Here is a 16716-nt window from a genome sequence, read left to right as displayed (position 1 = left end):
AATACATCCCTTAATTTTTCACGTTCAAATTTATACTTTTTATTCTATTTTAGTTTTAATTTTAATTTCAATTTCAACTTAAAGGTTAAATATTATACTGATATATGCGTATGCTATCAAAACATAGTCTTCTCTTAATTTTGGAGTTTAGCTTTTGACTTGTCGTTTATGAGAGCAACTCGCTCGCTGTTATTAGGATGTTGGAGTCTCCTCTTTTGATCTCACATTTGAGAGCTTTGTTGGTGGAGATTGTTGATATTCGACTCGTTTGTGGTGGATGTGCTCCCCATCATGTTCCTCGAAAGACTAATATGTATGTTAACAAGTATGCTTTATTGGGCATGCGTTGTCACTTGGTCTCCGAAATTGGTCCTTATCCCAACAGAGTTAGTTGAGACCGCTCTTAATTACATTGTTGTGCTCGTCTTGTCATCTCATTATTTCACCAAAAATATCCATATAATATGAAATATTATTATTGATTTCACATTAAAAAAGTATAAATAAATTTAAAAACATACCTCTAATTAGATGAATATAAAGAAAATATTTCTTTTATTAGAATTTATAATTCATAATTACATAGAAACAAACATTTAACCCATTTTAATAAAATGAAATAAAATACTATTCTAAAATTTCCATGATAAACCAAAAAAAAAAACCTATACCTAATTTTTGAGAAATATATTTGAATTTTAATTACTTTTATAGTAATTTAAGGTGTGTGGATGGATGTGATGAGGGAACATTGTATGTTACGGTACGCAACGCAAGACACAAGTGATCTAATTAATTAGAACAAGGGTTTTTTTATCAGCCTCAGTTGTGTCTCGCACGCACACGCAGTTCTCTCTTCTCACTCCGCAGAAGAAGAGAGAGAAATATCTCCTTCCAATACCTAGCGCCTCCAATCCAACCCTTTCTCTCTATCTATCAATCTTCTATCCCTATTTTCTCCATCTATCAATCAATCAATCTCTTCTTCTTCTTCTTCTTCAGCATCGATCGTAGCTGCTGAATCTGTTCTTGTTATCTATCTTTCAATCCATCAACCAATCTCCTGAGTTATGCAGCAAGGTGATCAAACCGTTCTCAGCTTGAGGCCTGGCGGTGGTCGTGGAACCAGACTCCTCGCTCCCAGATTCGATTCCTCCTCTGCTTCCTCCGCTGATCTCCCTCTCCTCCGCCCCCACGGCGCCGCGCTTCCCAACTTCTCCATCAAGGTAGTATCTCTCCCCCTTTCCCCTGGATCTGCCCTTTTCACACTCTATTCATTACAAATTGATTATGAATTTGTTTGCTTTGTTACATTGTTATCCAGTTTCAGCTTTGAAGGATTGTGATTAATTTCTGAACTTCATATGCAATGTTTGATTTTCCTCTTTTTGATCTCGTGTTGTTAACTTGATTAATTTCATAGCTCAATTTTTTGCTGTTGTTTATTTTATTTTATTTGAAATTAAGATTTTGAGGTGTTAGGTTTTGTGCGAACGTTTTGAATTGGGGAAGAATATGTTTCCATCTGGCATTGGCACTCGTTTTTATTTTTCCTTATTCAAGTTTGGTTTTTTCTGCAATTGATGGACTTGGGTATGTCTGGATATGATGGTAGTGTTTTGTGGAATTTGACTAATTTGTTTGGTAACAGAAAGCTTAATGGGGGAGAAAGATTTTTCTCTCATGTTTAGTGTGTTTGTTCATTGTATGTGTCTGACTGCTAGGGGTTCAAGTTAAGACCTAGAGGGAACCCTAATTTTAATGTCCTAATTCTTGGTGGGACACTAAGTATGTGTGCCTGCTGTAAATATGGACAAAAAGCAACAAGTGGGCTTTAGGTGGGATTGACTAAATTTCAAATTTTCCATAAAGGTCCCACGTACATAGAACTTAATTTCAAAATTCGGCAAATTCATTGTTGCATAGACTCTGATATGGTGTTCTTGTTACACTGGTCTATATGTGTTTTTCTTTATCGTCCATATTTTATGGTGATTGTTGCTTGGTCTGTAGATGTTTCATCATCCATACCAGAACTCATTTTCAGTGGCTCCTGTTTCTTTAGGGCTAATGTTTGAAGGAGGGTTTTGTTAAATTTTCTGCTTCCTTGTTCTTAAGGCAATGCTAAAGAAAACAAATGATTTTGTTGAACATGAAAGGTGGAAATTTTGTTTAAGTATTTGACATAACCATTATACAAATGATTTTGTTAAAGGTGAAAAATTACGGATGCAACACAGGTTGATTTGATACCTGCTTGCCCGTAGAGTAAGTACATTTGCAATGATTTTTACAACTTTACTTCATACAATGCATAGCTGAAAAACCGATTGATCGCTGTTTACACTGTGATGTTTGGGCTTAGAATTTCCTGTTACTTGAATTCTACCTTTACTATGGTACTGCTTATGATCTTATCCATCTACCTCTGACTTGTTTTGTTCTTTGTTTGATTTGTATAAGTGAATGATGATAGTTTGTGTATGTATTGTACTAAGAGATTTGTATCTAAAAACCTTTGGAATTGTAGGCTGGAGATTCGCGGTTTGAGGGCCGTGAGCGCATTCGCTATACCAGAGATCAGCTTTTACAGCTTAGAGAGGTAACTGCTTTAGTGTTTGATTCTTTTCCTTTTTTGTTTTTGATTTGATTATGCCTTTTCTGAAGAATCGTTTTTAAATCCATCTGCTTTTTATCTGTAATTGTGTTCCTATTAATTAGGATAATCTTTTGTCTAACTGCCATTCTGTGATGGCTGGTAGTTGGATTTATCTTTCTAGTTGTTTTTCTATGTACAGATTTCCTTGTGTGCACTAGTCTTTGCTATGTTTATACTTACACTTTTTGTCTGAAATAAAGTCAGGCAGGAATTTTTCTTGGGAAAATGTTTGGTTCATTAGAGGGCAACCTATTTGTTCTCTAAGCTTCTGCATAAATGCTCATTTATCTCTTCTCTCTAGGGTAGTCTCTGTATTTTCTGATAACATTTCTTTTGAAATCTAAACTGATATTTATGTTCGAACGTTTCTCATAGGCTGTTGAGACCCTTGATGATATTTTAAAGATCAAACAAGATATTGACGCTGAACTTCTTGGTGAAGACCAAACTTGGGGCCGCTCAGAAAACAATGTGAGTGTGTTTTCTGTCTTTTATTTAAGCTGTTAGGCTTTCTGAGGTCCTAATCCTCTTTCATCGTGTTTGGTTAGTTGATTGAAGAAGTTGATAAGGGTTGATTTGATTTATATTTTGCAGTGAACATACTAGCAGTAGCATCATAGGGATTCATCTCATCAGTTAATGGAAAAAATTCTCATGTTTGCATTTGCTTTGATTGGTGTAATTATATGGTATTATTGTGTAATAACTAATAATGCCGTATTTTACTCTGCAGCCCCCACAACAAGTTCAAAATCGATATTCTGAACCAGATAACCGTGACTGGCGTGGTCGGTCTGGGCAACTTCCTGCTAATGCTGATGAGAGGTCTTGGGATAATCTCAAGGAGAATAGAGAATTCGGTAATGCTAGTCAGGTTAATCGGCAAGACCAACAGAATTCTCAGTATGGAAGGGCGCAAATCTCTTCTAACCAAGGGGTAAAATGCATGATTTCTGTTTACAGTTATGTTTTATGAGTTCAAATTTGTTCCAATGTCAGTATAAAACTTTTCACACTGTCAATGAACAAGAGCCGTATCATTATTGTAACTGAAGCTTTAAATGGATCAATTATTATTTTTATTTATGTTTCTCTCGTTAATTCAGGGAGGACCTGCTACTCTAGTCAAGGCTGAGGTACCATGGTCAGCTAGAAGGGGAAGTGTATCTGAAATGGATCGTGTCTTGAAGACTGTAAAAGGGTAATAGTTTTTACTCTTAAATGCTTGTTAATACTTAATCGTGTGATGTAGATTTCCTTTTGACTTTGATTTATCCTGACTAGCATCTTGTAACTTCCATTCCTGTACCCTAATGTCTTAATAATTGTCCTAGATTCCAATCAAGAATAGTTTGAGGGACTGTATCTTATTATATGTGAAAATAACCATAATTCTTTGTTTGTGAGTTGGGGCATGATTCTTGTATTTATTAATTTTTTTACTCGTTAAACTATTCAATTACTGTTCAAACATCTTTCTTCGCATCTTCACTCATTTTATTCTATCAATGGCCCTCAGATGGCTTCTACCCTTGCTATACTAAATGCTGTTAACCACTTCAATGCAGAATACTCAATAAGTTGACTCCTGAGAAATTTGATCTTCTGAAGGGTCAGTTGATCGATTCTGGCATTACATCAGCTGACATATTGAAGGTTCCTCTTTATTTTCTATTGAATGTATATTTCTGTTCACATCCTTGTTCTTAATTAACTTGCATTGTGATTGCAGGAAGTGATTTTGCTCATATTTGAAAAGGCGGTGTTGGAGCCAACATTTTGTCCCATGTATGCTCAGCTGTGTCAAGATCTTAATGAAAAGCTGCCTCCATTCCCATCTGAAGAGCCTGGTGGGAAAGAAATAACTTTCAAGCGATTACTCTTGAATATCTGCCAGGAGGCTTTTGAGGGTGCAGAAAAACTTAGGGAAGAATTAAGGCAGATGACAGCTCCTGAGCAGGAGATGGAGCGTCGTGACAAGGAAAGACTTCTCAAGCTTCGTACGCTTGGAAACATTCGTTTAATTGGTGAGCTGTTGAAGCAAAAAATGGTTCCTGAAAAGATTGTCCATCACATTGTTCAGGTTCTAGCAGGACTTAAATCCTTGACTTGTTATATAATATCTTGTTGGCTTGGGAGTATGCACTCAACTTCGTGTATAACTGATATTTGAAACAGGAGTTATTAGGAACCTCTGACAGCAAGGAGTGTCCAGCTGAGGAAAATGTTGAAGCTATATGTCAGTTTTTCAACACTATTGGTAAGCAGCTTGATGAAAGCCCAAAATCACGGCATATAAATGATGTGTACTTTATCCGATTGAAAGATTTGGCCTCAAACCCCCAACTTGCACCACGGCTGAGGTTTATGGTCCGTGATGTTATAGATTTGCGAGCTAATAAATGGATTCCGAGACGTGAAGAGGTAAACTTACATAATTTATTGTTCCGTAGATACATTATTTCTCAATTGCTGATGCTACTTGATTTTTTTTTACCAAGTATTAATGTTTACTCTTGCAGATTAAAGCCAAAACCATTACTGAAATTCATTCAGAGGCAGAAAAAAATCTCGGACTTCGTCCTGGTGCCACTGCAAGTATGAGAAACCTCCGTGGCGTAGTTTCTGGTGCTCCTGGAAATACCGGCCCTGGGGGCTTCCCCCGGCCTGGTACTGGAGGTTTAATGCCTGGGATGCCAGGGACAAGGAAGATGCCTGGGATGCCTGGAATTGATAATGACAACTGGGAAGTGCCTAGGACTCGGTCGATGTCAAGAGGAGATGTGTCAGGCATGCAAGTTGGAGGACGTGGTCAGGCTCCATTCGTTTCAAAGTCAACAGCCCTAAACACTAAGCTACTACCTCAAGGTAGTGGTGGACTTATAAGTGGGAGAAATAGTGCCCTAGTGCATGGAGGTGGTGCTCCTTCTGCTCGTCCATCAAACATTGGTTTAAGTGCTGAGCCTGCACCTGAAATCCCTTCACCTGTTAAACCAATTCCTGCCGTACCCTCTCCACAGGCTCCAGCTGCAAAATTGAATACTGCTGATCTTCACCGCAAAACTGTTTCTCTTCTGGAGGAATATTTTAGTGTTCGGATTTTGGATGAGGCATTACAATGTGTGGAGGAACTTAAGGCTCCAGCTTATCACCATGAGGTTGTCAAGGAAGCCATTGCCCTTGCACTAGATAAAAGTCCGCCATGCGTTGAACCGGTTGCCAAACTTCTGGAGCATCTGTTTAAGAAGAAGATTCTTTCAGCTAGCGACATAGGGACTGGATGTTTGTCGTTTGGTTCTACGCTAGATGATATTGGCATAGATTTACCCAAAGCACCAAGTAATTTTGGTGAGATAATAGGAAAACTAATTTTGGCTGGGGGTTTGGATTTCAAGGTGGTGAGTGAAATCCTTAAGAAGGTTGAGGATGACTGGTTCCAGAAAGCGTTTTTTGACTCTGCATTGCAGGTAATTACATCTTCTGCATCTGGGCAAGCTGTGCTGGATTCCCAAGCATCTGATGTTGAAGCCTGCCGGAGTGTGCTCAAGTGAATCAGATCAGATGAGTTTACATGAGAATACTGGTCCCTTACTGGATGAACATCTCTGCCTTGTTTCAAATTCCATTCCCTTTACGAGCTCACACTTGAGTAAGAGCATTTTGTATTACAGTATGGTATAATGTGGAGCTTCCAGTGTCAGGTAATTTCATCTGAGTTGTATAATTTTTTTATGTCATAGAGGTGTTTATTGAGGGAAAATTTAAACCATAAAGCTACGGTTTTTGTTCTCTAGTTGGCTAGACATGTGTACGTTTCTCTAAGAGAGTGGCCCTATCAAGGGGTTCAAATGTTTTTGTATTTCATTAGTTTCTATTTTTTTTCTTAATTTTCTTGACAGATTAATTGTTAAACTGGTCAGGTCATAAATGTCATGTTGGTTATTTGCGCTACATTTCTTTTAAGATTCAGTTTTCTGCCTTTTATGTGTGCGCACGTCTAATTTTCGATTGAGTGTGCTCTTGAAGGAACTGGATAACCTGTGGTTCAAACTTAAAGGTCTTAATTTTTTGTATGATATCAATGTATTTTTAACATTTTATATAAATTTGGTTCCTTTATAAATCGTAGAGAACCGTAATCTACTTTTTTTTGTCAACTACCTTTTTCTGTTTTTAAAAGCTAGTATTAGAAGCTGAAAAGGGCTGAGTACAATTTTTTTACTGAGTTTTGGTCTCAACATCAATTGTTTTTTAAAAAAGCTTTATTAGAAGCAGAAAGGGCTGAGTACAAGAGTTTTGGTCTCAAATTATTGTGATTTACATGGCTCCCATTTCCATTTTTCTACCAAAATAATCATCCAAAAATTCTCTTCATTATAACAATCCTTTTGTTACCCATCTATTTATGATATATGTTTATGTGTCATTTGCAATCCCTGCGTAATAAGGTTGCAAATTATAGGGACCTCCGTCCCCAGGTTAGCCTAGTTTCCTTGGGTTTTTATAACCCCGAACAATATAAAAAAAAAAAAGGTTGCAAATTATAAATGTTTGTGATGTGAGATAATGGATTACATGTACCTTTGGTAGCACATAAAAACGTATATTATGAATGTTTATTGGAAGTTTCATAACAATATTTAATTGAGATGTTGCAGTTTTATTTTAATAGGTTGATCGATCTCATCACTTATATTTAATACAAGGTCGGCTGAATCATATGATAAAACACTATGAAAAAATGAGTTTTGTTTCATTTTATATTAGGACAAACTCATACCCCTGAAATCACAATAATAGAGAGTATAATAAGATAATAATTTGTAAATGCTTCACTCACTAACTTGACAACTAAACCCCTACATGAGCATGTGATGATGATGGACGATTCAAAAAATTAAAATGTACATGAAATTTTTCTCAAAGTCGACTGATGGTAGTGAAAAAAGGATGTGAAAGTGTGGCGTGTATGCTCTGCATGATGGCCGGGCGTGGAAATGGAGAGGGAGATATCATTGCAAAGATGAAACAAGTGTACAATAGATGAAGAAAGAATTACAATAGCATTATAGGGTAGGTTTTAAAGTAATAAAAATATTATAACATTTATTTATCAGTTTTATTCACTTGTGCACCATGCATAATCAAATCGAATATTGTCAATCAAAAGTCACCAAAGTTTTAAAGTTTTAATTTAGGCAAAGATTCTAATGAAATCTACTACATCTTATTCTTCAGTTACTATTCATAAGAAACAACCAATGAGCTTCCGCCACCTGGCTTTCTTTTCTTTAGTTTTTTTTTTACTAAAATGTGGAATACGACATCGTTTGTTTCTCCAGCACTCTTCCTCCCCATCTCCAATCAACCCTAGCTGTCCTTCGCGTGTTTCCAACCCTTTCTACCCACTCCGCCGTTCATCAATCTGAATCCTAGCTGTTGTTCCGCGTGATCGTTGCTCTTTCCACCCACTAATTCTCACCAATCCATCAACCGTGTCGTTTCTGATTGATCTGATGAGCCTTTTTTTCTGCTGCCGGTTGCTGTCGAACCATTCACGTCTCTACATCTCCAACGCTCAACTGTTCATTCGTCACCCCTTCTCATGAGTTGCAGAACTTTTAGGGTTGAATGCATCAGGGTATTATAACATTTATTTATCAGTTTTATTCACTTGTGCACCATGCATAATCAAATCGAATATTGTCAATCAAAAGTCACCAAAGTTTTAAAGTTTTAATTTAGGCAAAGATTCTAAGTGAATGAAATATGATTTAGTTTGCTTGTATACATTTGGCTTAATTGCATTTTTGGTCCCCCAACTTTGGCCTTCTTGTGAAAATCGTCCCCGAACTTCGAAATTAGCAAAAACCATCCTCAAACGTTTACACTCCGTTGCAAAACTGGTCTACCGTTACACTTCTGTAAGAAAACTAACGTTTTCTTAGTAAAAAATAATAAAATAATAAAAAACACCTTAACTTCATCATCTTCATCTCTTTCTTCATCTTCTTCACTATCTTCATCCTTTTTATCTCATCTATTTTGCTTCATTATAACAAAATATCCCAACTTGCTTCCCTCCTCCAAAAGTAAATGTAAATATGTTAAGGTCATTCAATTTTGCCGCAAAATTTCAATCGAACATTTTATTTGGCAACCGTACGACACTTATTGAGACGAAATGAGATGAATTAATGTACACCGTTAAATTACATGATTTTCACCGCTTATTAGTTATTATGTTCAATTTTTAAAAGCAATGATTTTAAAAATTTAACATGCATTAGTTGTGTGAGAGGCGTGCTTTAGTCTTCGTGCCAAATAGCAGTTCACAAGAACAAATATTCTCCATTCCTTCATACTCCTTACAACATTTTTCTATTTGATTCTTCAAGTTCAAAATAATCATTCTTGGTTTAGTCTTCACTCATAGATATCATGATTATTTGCTTAAGTTGGGTAGTTTAAGCGAAAAATAAATATTCAAACCACTTTAACTTTTTGTTTGGATTTGATCAGATTCAAGAATGAAAAAAATTACACTTGACTACTTGCGTGAAGTGAAAGGCGTTCCAATATTTGTTTAATTGAGCACTTGAGGAGGCATGTGTGAAATGAAGAGTGAATTCGATTTATGAAAACTCAAAACCTAAACTTAATTTAGAGGAGGAGATGTAGCAAATATGGAGAAGAGTGGGGGTCAAAGAGTGTTATGGTTGGATTTTTGGAGGAGGGAAGCAAGTTGAGATATTTTGTCTCCGAGCTTGAAAAGGGCAAAAAGACTCGTGTGTATCCATTCCAATATTTAAACCAATAAAAGTAGAATATCTCAACACTATTCCAATTCATATGAAATAGAAATTACAATGGGTGCAGTGAAGAATGATTTTGGTACACAAGGTGAAGTGGTTGAAGACTCTTTCAACAGTACACAAGGTGAAGTGGTTGAAGACTCTCTCAACAGTACACAAGATGAAGGGGTTGTGGACTCTCTTAATAGTACACAAATTGAAGTTGTTGAAGATACAAAAGAAGTCATACTGGAAAACGTTGAAAATCCTATAGAAGAACCTCAAGATTTTGATTTTAATATTGCACCTGCAAATTATGAGTTTGATCTGAATGAACTTCCCGTGGAAGGAAATGCAGAAGGAAAAGCAGCTCAAGATTTTGACTTAAATGTTGCACCTGCAAATTATCAATTTGATCTGAATGAGTTTCCTGCAGACGAAAAAGAAGAAGAGGCATCTCCACAAGAAGAGATTCAAGAAGTGGTTGTAATGATGTTAAAGAATTATCTTCCTAAATTTTATTAAATATATGTAGTGATATTGCTGAAATGGTTTTATTAATTTTATTCAAGAAGTGGTTGTAATGATGTTGCATCTGTTCAGAATGCTTGGCTGTAAGTGATATTTGTGAATGTATTAACTCTATTCAGGACCGTCTACACAGTGAAAAATAGTTTTGAAACCAAGTTAGTCTTTACGGAGTTGAGCATTGCAGAACATCACAAACAAGGTTAAGTTCCAGAATCCTTAAGATTGCTCTGCCCCTTTTATAACGAGTTACTAGTTCATAAAATAGTTAAATATATGAACATATGAAAGAGTTTCGGCAAGTAATCTAAGCACTACTTTCCCTCTTCAGGTTTTGAATGTATGGTATATTTATTAGCTTAGATTTTAGTTAAAAAAAAAACAATATTGAAAAATCAAAACCATTACAAATACTGCAAAACCATTACAAATACTGCATGAATGTGACTACAACCCAGTCACAATAGGTAATGCAAAACTTTAGTCCATTGTTACAATCTAGTCCCACAACTTCAAGATGAATCAGTGTTTAAATAACTGAGAACTTCTTGTACTAATTCTGGATCACACTTCAATTGACTAAGAAATCCTTGTTCCCTTTGAAGGTATGAAAAACGGTAGAAAGGGGGGGGGGGGGGTTTGAATAACGTTTTCAGTATAAAACTTCCACCTTAAAGATTTTGACAAATCTTTCGAGAACTTAAGTGCTAAAGATAAGAGATAGAAAAGCACACAAGGATTTTATCCTGGTTCACTTGATAAATCACTCAAGCTACTCCAGTCCACCCGTTAAGGTGATTTCTTCCTTCTTAGAATGAAGGCAATCCACTAATCAGGTAAGAGTTACAACTGCACTTGAAACCTACAAGTGACTAACAATTACACTGACTTAGCTCACACTAAGATTCACTCTCTTAGTCTTCTCTAGGATCCGATCAGCCTTGATCTCCTAAAGGAACTAAACAAACTGTTTATCAAAGAATTGTTTACAAGAGATTTGCTTCTAAAAAGCTAATAGTAAACTCAATGAAGTTCAGATGAAAGAAAGCTTAGAAGAATTTAAGTTTGTCTTGCGCGTATGTGAATGCTTCTAGCCGTTTCTTTCAGTCTTCAACCTCTTTATATACTCCAAGGATTAGGGTTGAGCGTTGCATGGGAAATGCTACCGTTGGAGGGCAGTTCTGGAAAATCCAGCTTCTGCTGTGTCTGAGACTGTTAGGTAGGTCGTCAGGAAGGTACAGTTGCTTTTGTACTTGGATAGCGACTTGACCTTTAAACCTAGGAGACTTCTGATCAGGGGAATACTTCATATTGGAACTTGTGAAGCCGGTTGATCAGAGTCAGAGGGAAAGCCCAGATCCTCTGATCAATGTTTCTTCTGATTCTGAACTCAGAGGGAAGAACATGGCCTTCAGAGTATCTAGCTTCTGGACAACAGAATTTCACTAATCAGCTTCTAGATCTTCAGAGTCTTCTACACCATCAGAATGTCTGAGTCTTCAGTGTTTCTTGGTTATCAGACTTTCTGGATCTTCAGAACTTCTAGTGACTGAGTCCACATCAGAGTTTGTATAACTTCAGAACTTCTGAAGCTTTTCCACTGTTCATACTGAACATGGTGAATGCGAAAGCGTTGCTTGGGTCGCTCTTTATACACAGTGCTTCTGATTTGTGTGAGATTGAGTTGAGGTCAGAGCCTGCAAATAGCACACTCAGAAAAACACGTTAGAGTACCACAATTGTTCATATCAAAAGGTTAACTTGTAATCATCAAAACATAGAGTTGTACTACTAGATCAAAACTTGATCTTACAATCTCCCCCTTTTTGATGATGACAAAACTAAGATTTTTGATGAACAATTCTTAAACATTAAACTAAATTCACTCAGAGTTTAGAGATATAGAATAAGACTTATCCTGATGTGAATAGTTTATCTTGCTCATTCTAAATTCAAGTCACTGCTTGATTCTGAGCTTAGCTCCCCCTGAATCTAATACTTGATGAAAACGTTAGTAAAGTCTAGATTCTGAGCTAAATGATATAAGAGTTCAGAGTGAAAAACTTATGACATAGATGAAAATCGAGTAATCAGAGCGCATAAGTAATCAGAGTCACGGACAAAGTATCAGAGTCTTGGGTATCAGAGTCAACTTAGAATCACTTCAGAAGAAGTGAAATGTATTCCTTGTATTTGCCCAGTGACACATCTATGGTCATGAAGGTGGAACTCTTAAATTCTCCAAAAGAAAAAATAAATCACACTAACACATCTTACACATCAAAAACTGGGTTTACTCCCCCTTTTTGTCATAAGCAAAAAGCTTGGGGTGTGAAAAACTTAGCTTGAAGTACAAGGTACTCCCCCTTAGAGAAGGTCTAAGTTTAAAGAGAATGAAAACGGTGCAAGAATCAGAGTTAGGAGAAATGAATAGAAGAGTTAATGCAAGATAAGAACGTTTACCACCGGCCAAGGGAGTAAAGAGGAGGGTCAGTTACCAAGAACTTAACCTCGAGAAACTGTAGGAGCATTAACTTTCCGAGAGAAAGTGAAGCCTATATAAAGCGTTGGAGAGAAAGGTAAGCTTCACAACGCGAACAAGTTTCAGTAAAGAAAAAAATGGCATCATACATCGTAGCACTAGAAGAGCTGAGAAGGAAGGCCTTTGAGGAGGACTTGTTCCTGAACATCAGGCATCCAGAGGGTACTAGGACCATCTCAGAGCTAACACGGACACTGCTGGAAGAGGACCTGCGTCCAGAGTTAAAAAGAGACCTGAGGGAATTTCTTGCCTTCGTGGAGGAGGTGCAAGAACTCAGCCGGCTTGAACTCAAGCTACTGGAAGAAAAAGAGAGTTTGGAAGAGAAGCTCAAGACTGCAGAAGAGATTCTAGAGAGGAATGAGCTAAAGGACAGGCTCAACAACATCCAGCATGCACTGGAGCGTCTGGAGAAGGATAGGTCAGAGCAGCGCCAGGAGTGCAGAAGAATGAGGAGGGATTCTCCATTCTAGATTCTATGGAAAGAATGTATGATGTAAACATAAAGAGAGTATGAATAAAAAGATTTTTGCAAACATATGTGACACAAATATATATAGATATGCATAGATAATCACAAACGAACAAAGTAGAATAAATAAATAAAAAGAAACAGAAGTTAACAAAAATAAAACAACGTTAAAGAAAAAAGAAAAGCGAAGAGATCCTAAAACTAGGGTTTATCAGTTCGACGCAGAAGTTCCATCATCATGTGCTTCATTTCAATTAGCATGGATTCATGAGTGTCAAGACGCTGTTCCATGATGTCGAGTCTGGACGAGCTTGACTGAGTAGAACTGGAAGGAACATTCTGAGCAGCTTGAGGAGCTGGAATGGAAGCAGAAGCAGCAGAAGTAAACACTACTGGTGCAAGTGCTTGGCATCTAAGAGCTTCAGCCTCAGCTTCAATTCGTTATGCCTCTAATCTGGCTTGTTCAGCTTGAGCTGCTGCTTGACGTGCAGCTTCTTCTGCTTGTTCTTTCTTTCTCTGAGCTTCTTCAATAGCTTCAAGAAGCTTATGTCTCTGTTCTTGTTCATGAAGAGCCACCCTTCTAGCAAACCTTTGCTTTGCAGCCTCAATCCTCTGACTTCCCTCTGCATGCAGGAGCTGCATCATAATTGGAACTTGAGCCACTAGCCAAGTGCCCAGATTGTTCCACTCATCAGCCACACGTTCAGCATTCTCACTTAGGTCAGTCTGACCGTGCATATTGCGTAGCATCAAAGAGGCTTCATGATAGAAAATATTGATGCACTCAGAGAGAGATGTGGGTCGGAGGTGAGTGTAAGGAATTATGAAGAGGTTGGTTTCAGGAGAGGCTGGGTGATTGCTGCTGTGAGCTTCAGAGGCACCTTGTGGAGAGCCAATGTTAAACATTTGAGTATTGGGTTCAGAGGTTCCAAGGTGAGGTTCTGAAGTTTCAACCAGAGGATGGGGTGATCTAACCGAGGATTGGTTAGACACAGATTGTTCTGGTTCAGGTTCTGGTTGAATAGGCTCTTGTTGGTCAGGGGCAGGGTGAGCTTGTTGAGCCAAAGGGTCTGCCTCATGTAAAGGATTGGCCAAGATAGGTTCATCTGGGATGAAGGTCCATTACCTTGTAATTCGTCTTGCCCGGTTTGTAATTGGTGTACAGGGCCTTGTTGGTCTCATCCTTCGTCTTGGGTTTCAGCTTCGATTCCGTGAATTGGAAACGATACCCAAAAGCAGTGTCTGCACCCAGCAAATTCACGAAAGACTTCTCTGTGATGATGATCTTTCTTCCAAGAATGTGAGATACCACCTGAGTATCATCGCAGTCGGCGTGCTTCCAGAATTCCTTGATCAGTTTATCATACACCGGTCCTCGAAGTCTGTTGAAGTAATTTCCCCAACCTTGAACTTGGACTTCAGGACGAAGATCATACCCATTTGTAGCCAGGTTGTCGAGGTCGAATCTCCATTCTGCCAGGACTTGAAGTTCCTCAGGAGCATATACGCAGTGAACGGCACAGCCCCGTTCTGCAATCGGAATAATCTGCTCTTGAGCTTGACCTAGATCTTGAGACGGATTCTCAGGTTCCCTTTGACCTGTTGCTAGACCAACTACCATATGAGGGAACTGGGTTGCATCTGCAGTAGCTCTTCTGGTTTGACTCACCATTTTTGAAGCGGTTGAAGGTTTAGGTAGAAGATGAAGATTGAAAGATGAAGAGAGATCGAGAGAGAAATCGAGGATAAGCGGTTTTGAAATAGCAGAGAGAGAGAGAGTAAAAACCGGAAGTGAAAGAGATCGTGTTTGTGTATAGTGGGTTTTGACAAATAACCGTTGTTGATTCAAAAAGCAATTTAAGATCAACGGTTGAAAATTAAAGGTAGATAGTAACAGTAAATACACAAATCACACACAGGAGAGAAGCACATCTACACGCAATCATAACAGACTGTCACACGGGCACAAGGAACTATGCATCAGAAATACTGATACACGTGTTGCTGTCTCAGCTTCAGAGTCAGTACCAATGGATACACACACTCTGATTGAGTTACCTTCTAGACTAGACATCTTCTGATCAAGAAGTATCATAGTCAGAGGTTCTGATCCATCTTCACTCTGGACAAAAGTCCATGTTCAGATTTTTCAGAATAAAATTAAATCTATCCTCTGCTAAGGGCTTTGTAAAGATATCTGCCCATTGATGGTCAGTATCAACAAACTTCAGAAGAAGTACGCCCTTCTGTACATAATCTCAAATAAAGTGATACTTTACCTCAATGTGCTTTGCCCTTGAATGCAAGATAGGATTCTTACTCAATGAGATTGCAGCAGTGTTATCACAATAGATTGGGATATTGCTCTCAAGGATCTGATAATCCTCCAGCTGATGTTTCATCCAGAGCATCTGAGTGCTGCATATTGCTGCTGAGATGTATTCTGCCTCTGCAGTTGATAGTGCAATGGTTGATTGCCTCTTGCTTGCCCATGAGACTAGATTGCTTCCCAGAAATTGACAATTTCCAGAAGTACTTTTTCTCTCTGTTCTATCTCCAGCATAATCAGCACAATAACCTGAAAGCTTATACTCTGATGTTTTCTTATACATCAAGCCAAGGTTAGTGGTGCCTTTCAGATACCTTAGGATCCTCTTAACAGCAGTTAAGTGGGTTTCCCTTGGATCTGATTGGAAACGAGCACATAAATGAACACTAAATAGTATGTCTGGCCTAGATGCAGTTAAGTATAGAAGTGAACCTATCATGCCACGATAGAGCTTCTGACATACTTTACCACTTTTATCTTCTTTCTCCAGAATGCATGTAGGATGCATTGGAGTCTTGGCCACTGTAGATTCCAGCATATTGAACTTCTTCAGAAGTTCTTTAGTGTACTTGCTCTGATGGATATATGTTCCTTCTGGTGTCTGATCAACTTGTATTCCCAGAAAGTACTTTAATTCTCCCATCATACTCATCTCAAATTCAGCCTGCATCATCTCAGAAAATTCTTTGCATAGAGATTGATTAGCAGAGCCAAATATAATATCATCAACATAAATTTGCACAATTAAGATATCATCTTTATAAGTCTTGCAGAAAAGAGTTGTATCTACTTTACCCCTTACAAACTCATTCTCCAGAAGGAATGAGCTGAGTCTCTCATACCATGCTCTGGGAGCTTGCTTCAGACCGTAGAGTGATTTCTTCAATTTGAACACATGGTCTGGTTTCTTCTCATCTTCAAAACCTGGGGGTTGATGAACATAGACTTCCTCTAAGATATAACCATTTAGGAAGGCACTCTTCACGTCCATCTGATGTAGAACTATGTTGTGATTTACTGAGAAAGAGATCAACAGTCTGATTGCCTCCAGTCTTGTTACTGGAGCAAAAGTTTCAGTGTAGTCTATTCCTTCCTGCTGGCTGTAGCCTTGAGCAACTAGCCTTGCCTTGTTTCTGACTACATCTCCTTTCTCATTCAGCTTGTTTCTGAATACCCATTTCGTTCCAATAACATGGACACTCTCAGGCTTCTTCACTAAGCTCCACACATCGTTCTTGGAGAATTGATTCAATTCTTCTTCCATGGCCAAAATCCAATCCTTGTCCTGAAGAGCTTCATCTATGGACTTGGGTTCAATTAAGGACACCAATCCTTTCAGACTGAGCAAGGTCTCTTCAGAGGGTCTGAAGGCAGATCTGGTTCTGACTGGTTCGT

At 38.0% G+C, this 16716-nt stretch overlaps 1 protein-coding gene and 1 non-coding gene across 2 annotated transcripts; both read left to right on the top strand.

Annotated features, from left to right (window-relative positions):
• The first annotated feature begins 816 nt into the window (after window positions 1-816).
• Window positions 817-6610, top strand: LOC130710362 (eukaryotic translation initiation factor). Its single transcript, XM_057559584.1, has 9 exons — window positions 817-1226; window positions 2531-2602; window positions 3035-3130; window positions 3393-3596; window positions 3766-3860; window positions 4228-4315; window positions 4392-4742; window positions 4838-5083; window positions 5182-6610. Exons 1-9 carry the CDS (start codon window positions 1071-1073, stop codon window positions 6208-6210), a joined length of 2337 nt encoding a protein of 778 aa, XP_057415567.1. The 5' UTR covers window positions 817-1070; the 3' UTR covers window positions 6211-6610.
• LOC130716408 (small nucleolar RNA snoR103) lies at window positions 1784-1887 on the top strand. The gene has a single exon (XR_009012022.1). It is a non-coding gene; the product is annotated as a small nucleolar RNA snoR103 (small nucleolar RNA).
• Window positions 6611-16716: the final 10106 nt, after the last annotated feature.

This window comes from Lotus japonicus, chromosome 4, assembly GCF_012489685.1.
Source record: "Lotus japonicus ecotype B-129 chromosome 4, LjGifu_v1.2".
Taxonomy (NCBI): Eukaryota; Viridiplantae; Streptophyta; class Magnoliopsida; order Fabales; family Fabaceae; genus Lotus; species Lotus japonicus.
The sequence above is the reverse complement of the archived record's forward strand: the minus strand, read 5'-3'. Positions and strand labels throughout refer to the sequence as shown.

What these genes read in the sequence shown, in the direction of transcription:
- LOC130710362 (XM_057559584.1), top strand. Translation starts at nt 1,071, where the DNA reads ATGCAGCAAGGTGATCAAACCGTTCTCAGCTTGAGGCCTGGCGGTGGT. An exon ending in CATCAGCTGACATATTGAAG is followed by an intron (nt 4,316 to 4,391) that starts GTTCCTCTTTAT and finishes TTGTGATTGCAG; the next exon opens with GAAGTGATTTTGCTCATATT. An exon ending in GGATTCCGAGACGTGAAGAG is followed by an intron (nt 5,084 to 5,181) that starts GTAAACTTACAT and finishes TTACTCTTGCAG; the next exon opens with ATTAAAGCCAAAACCATTAC.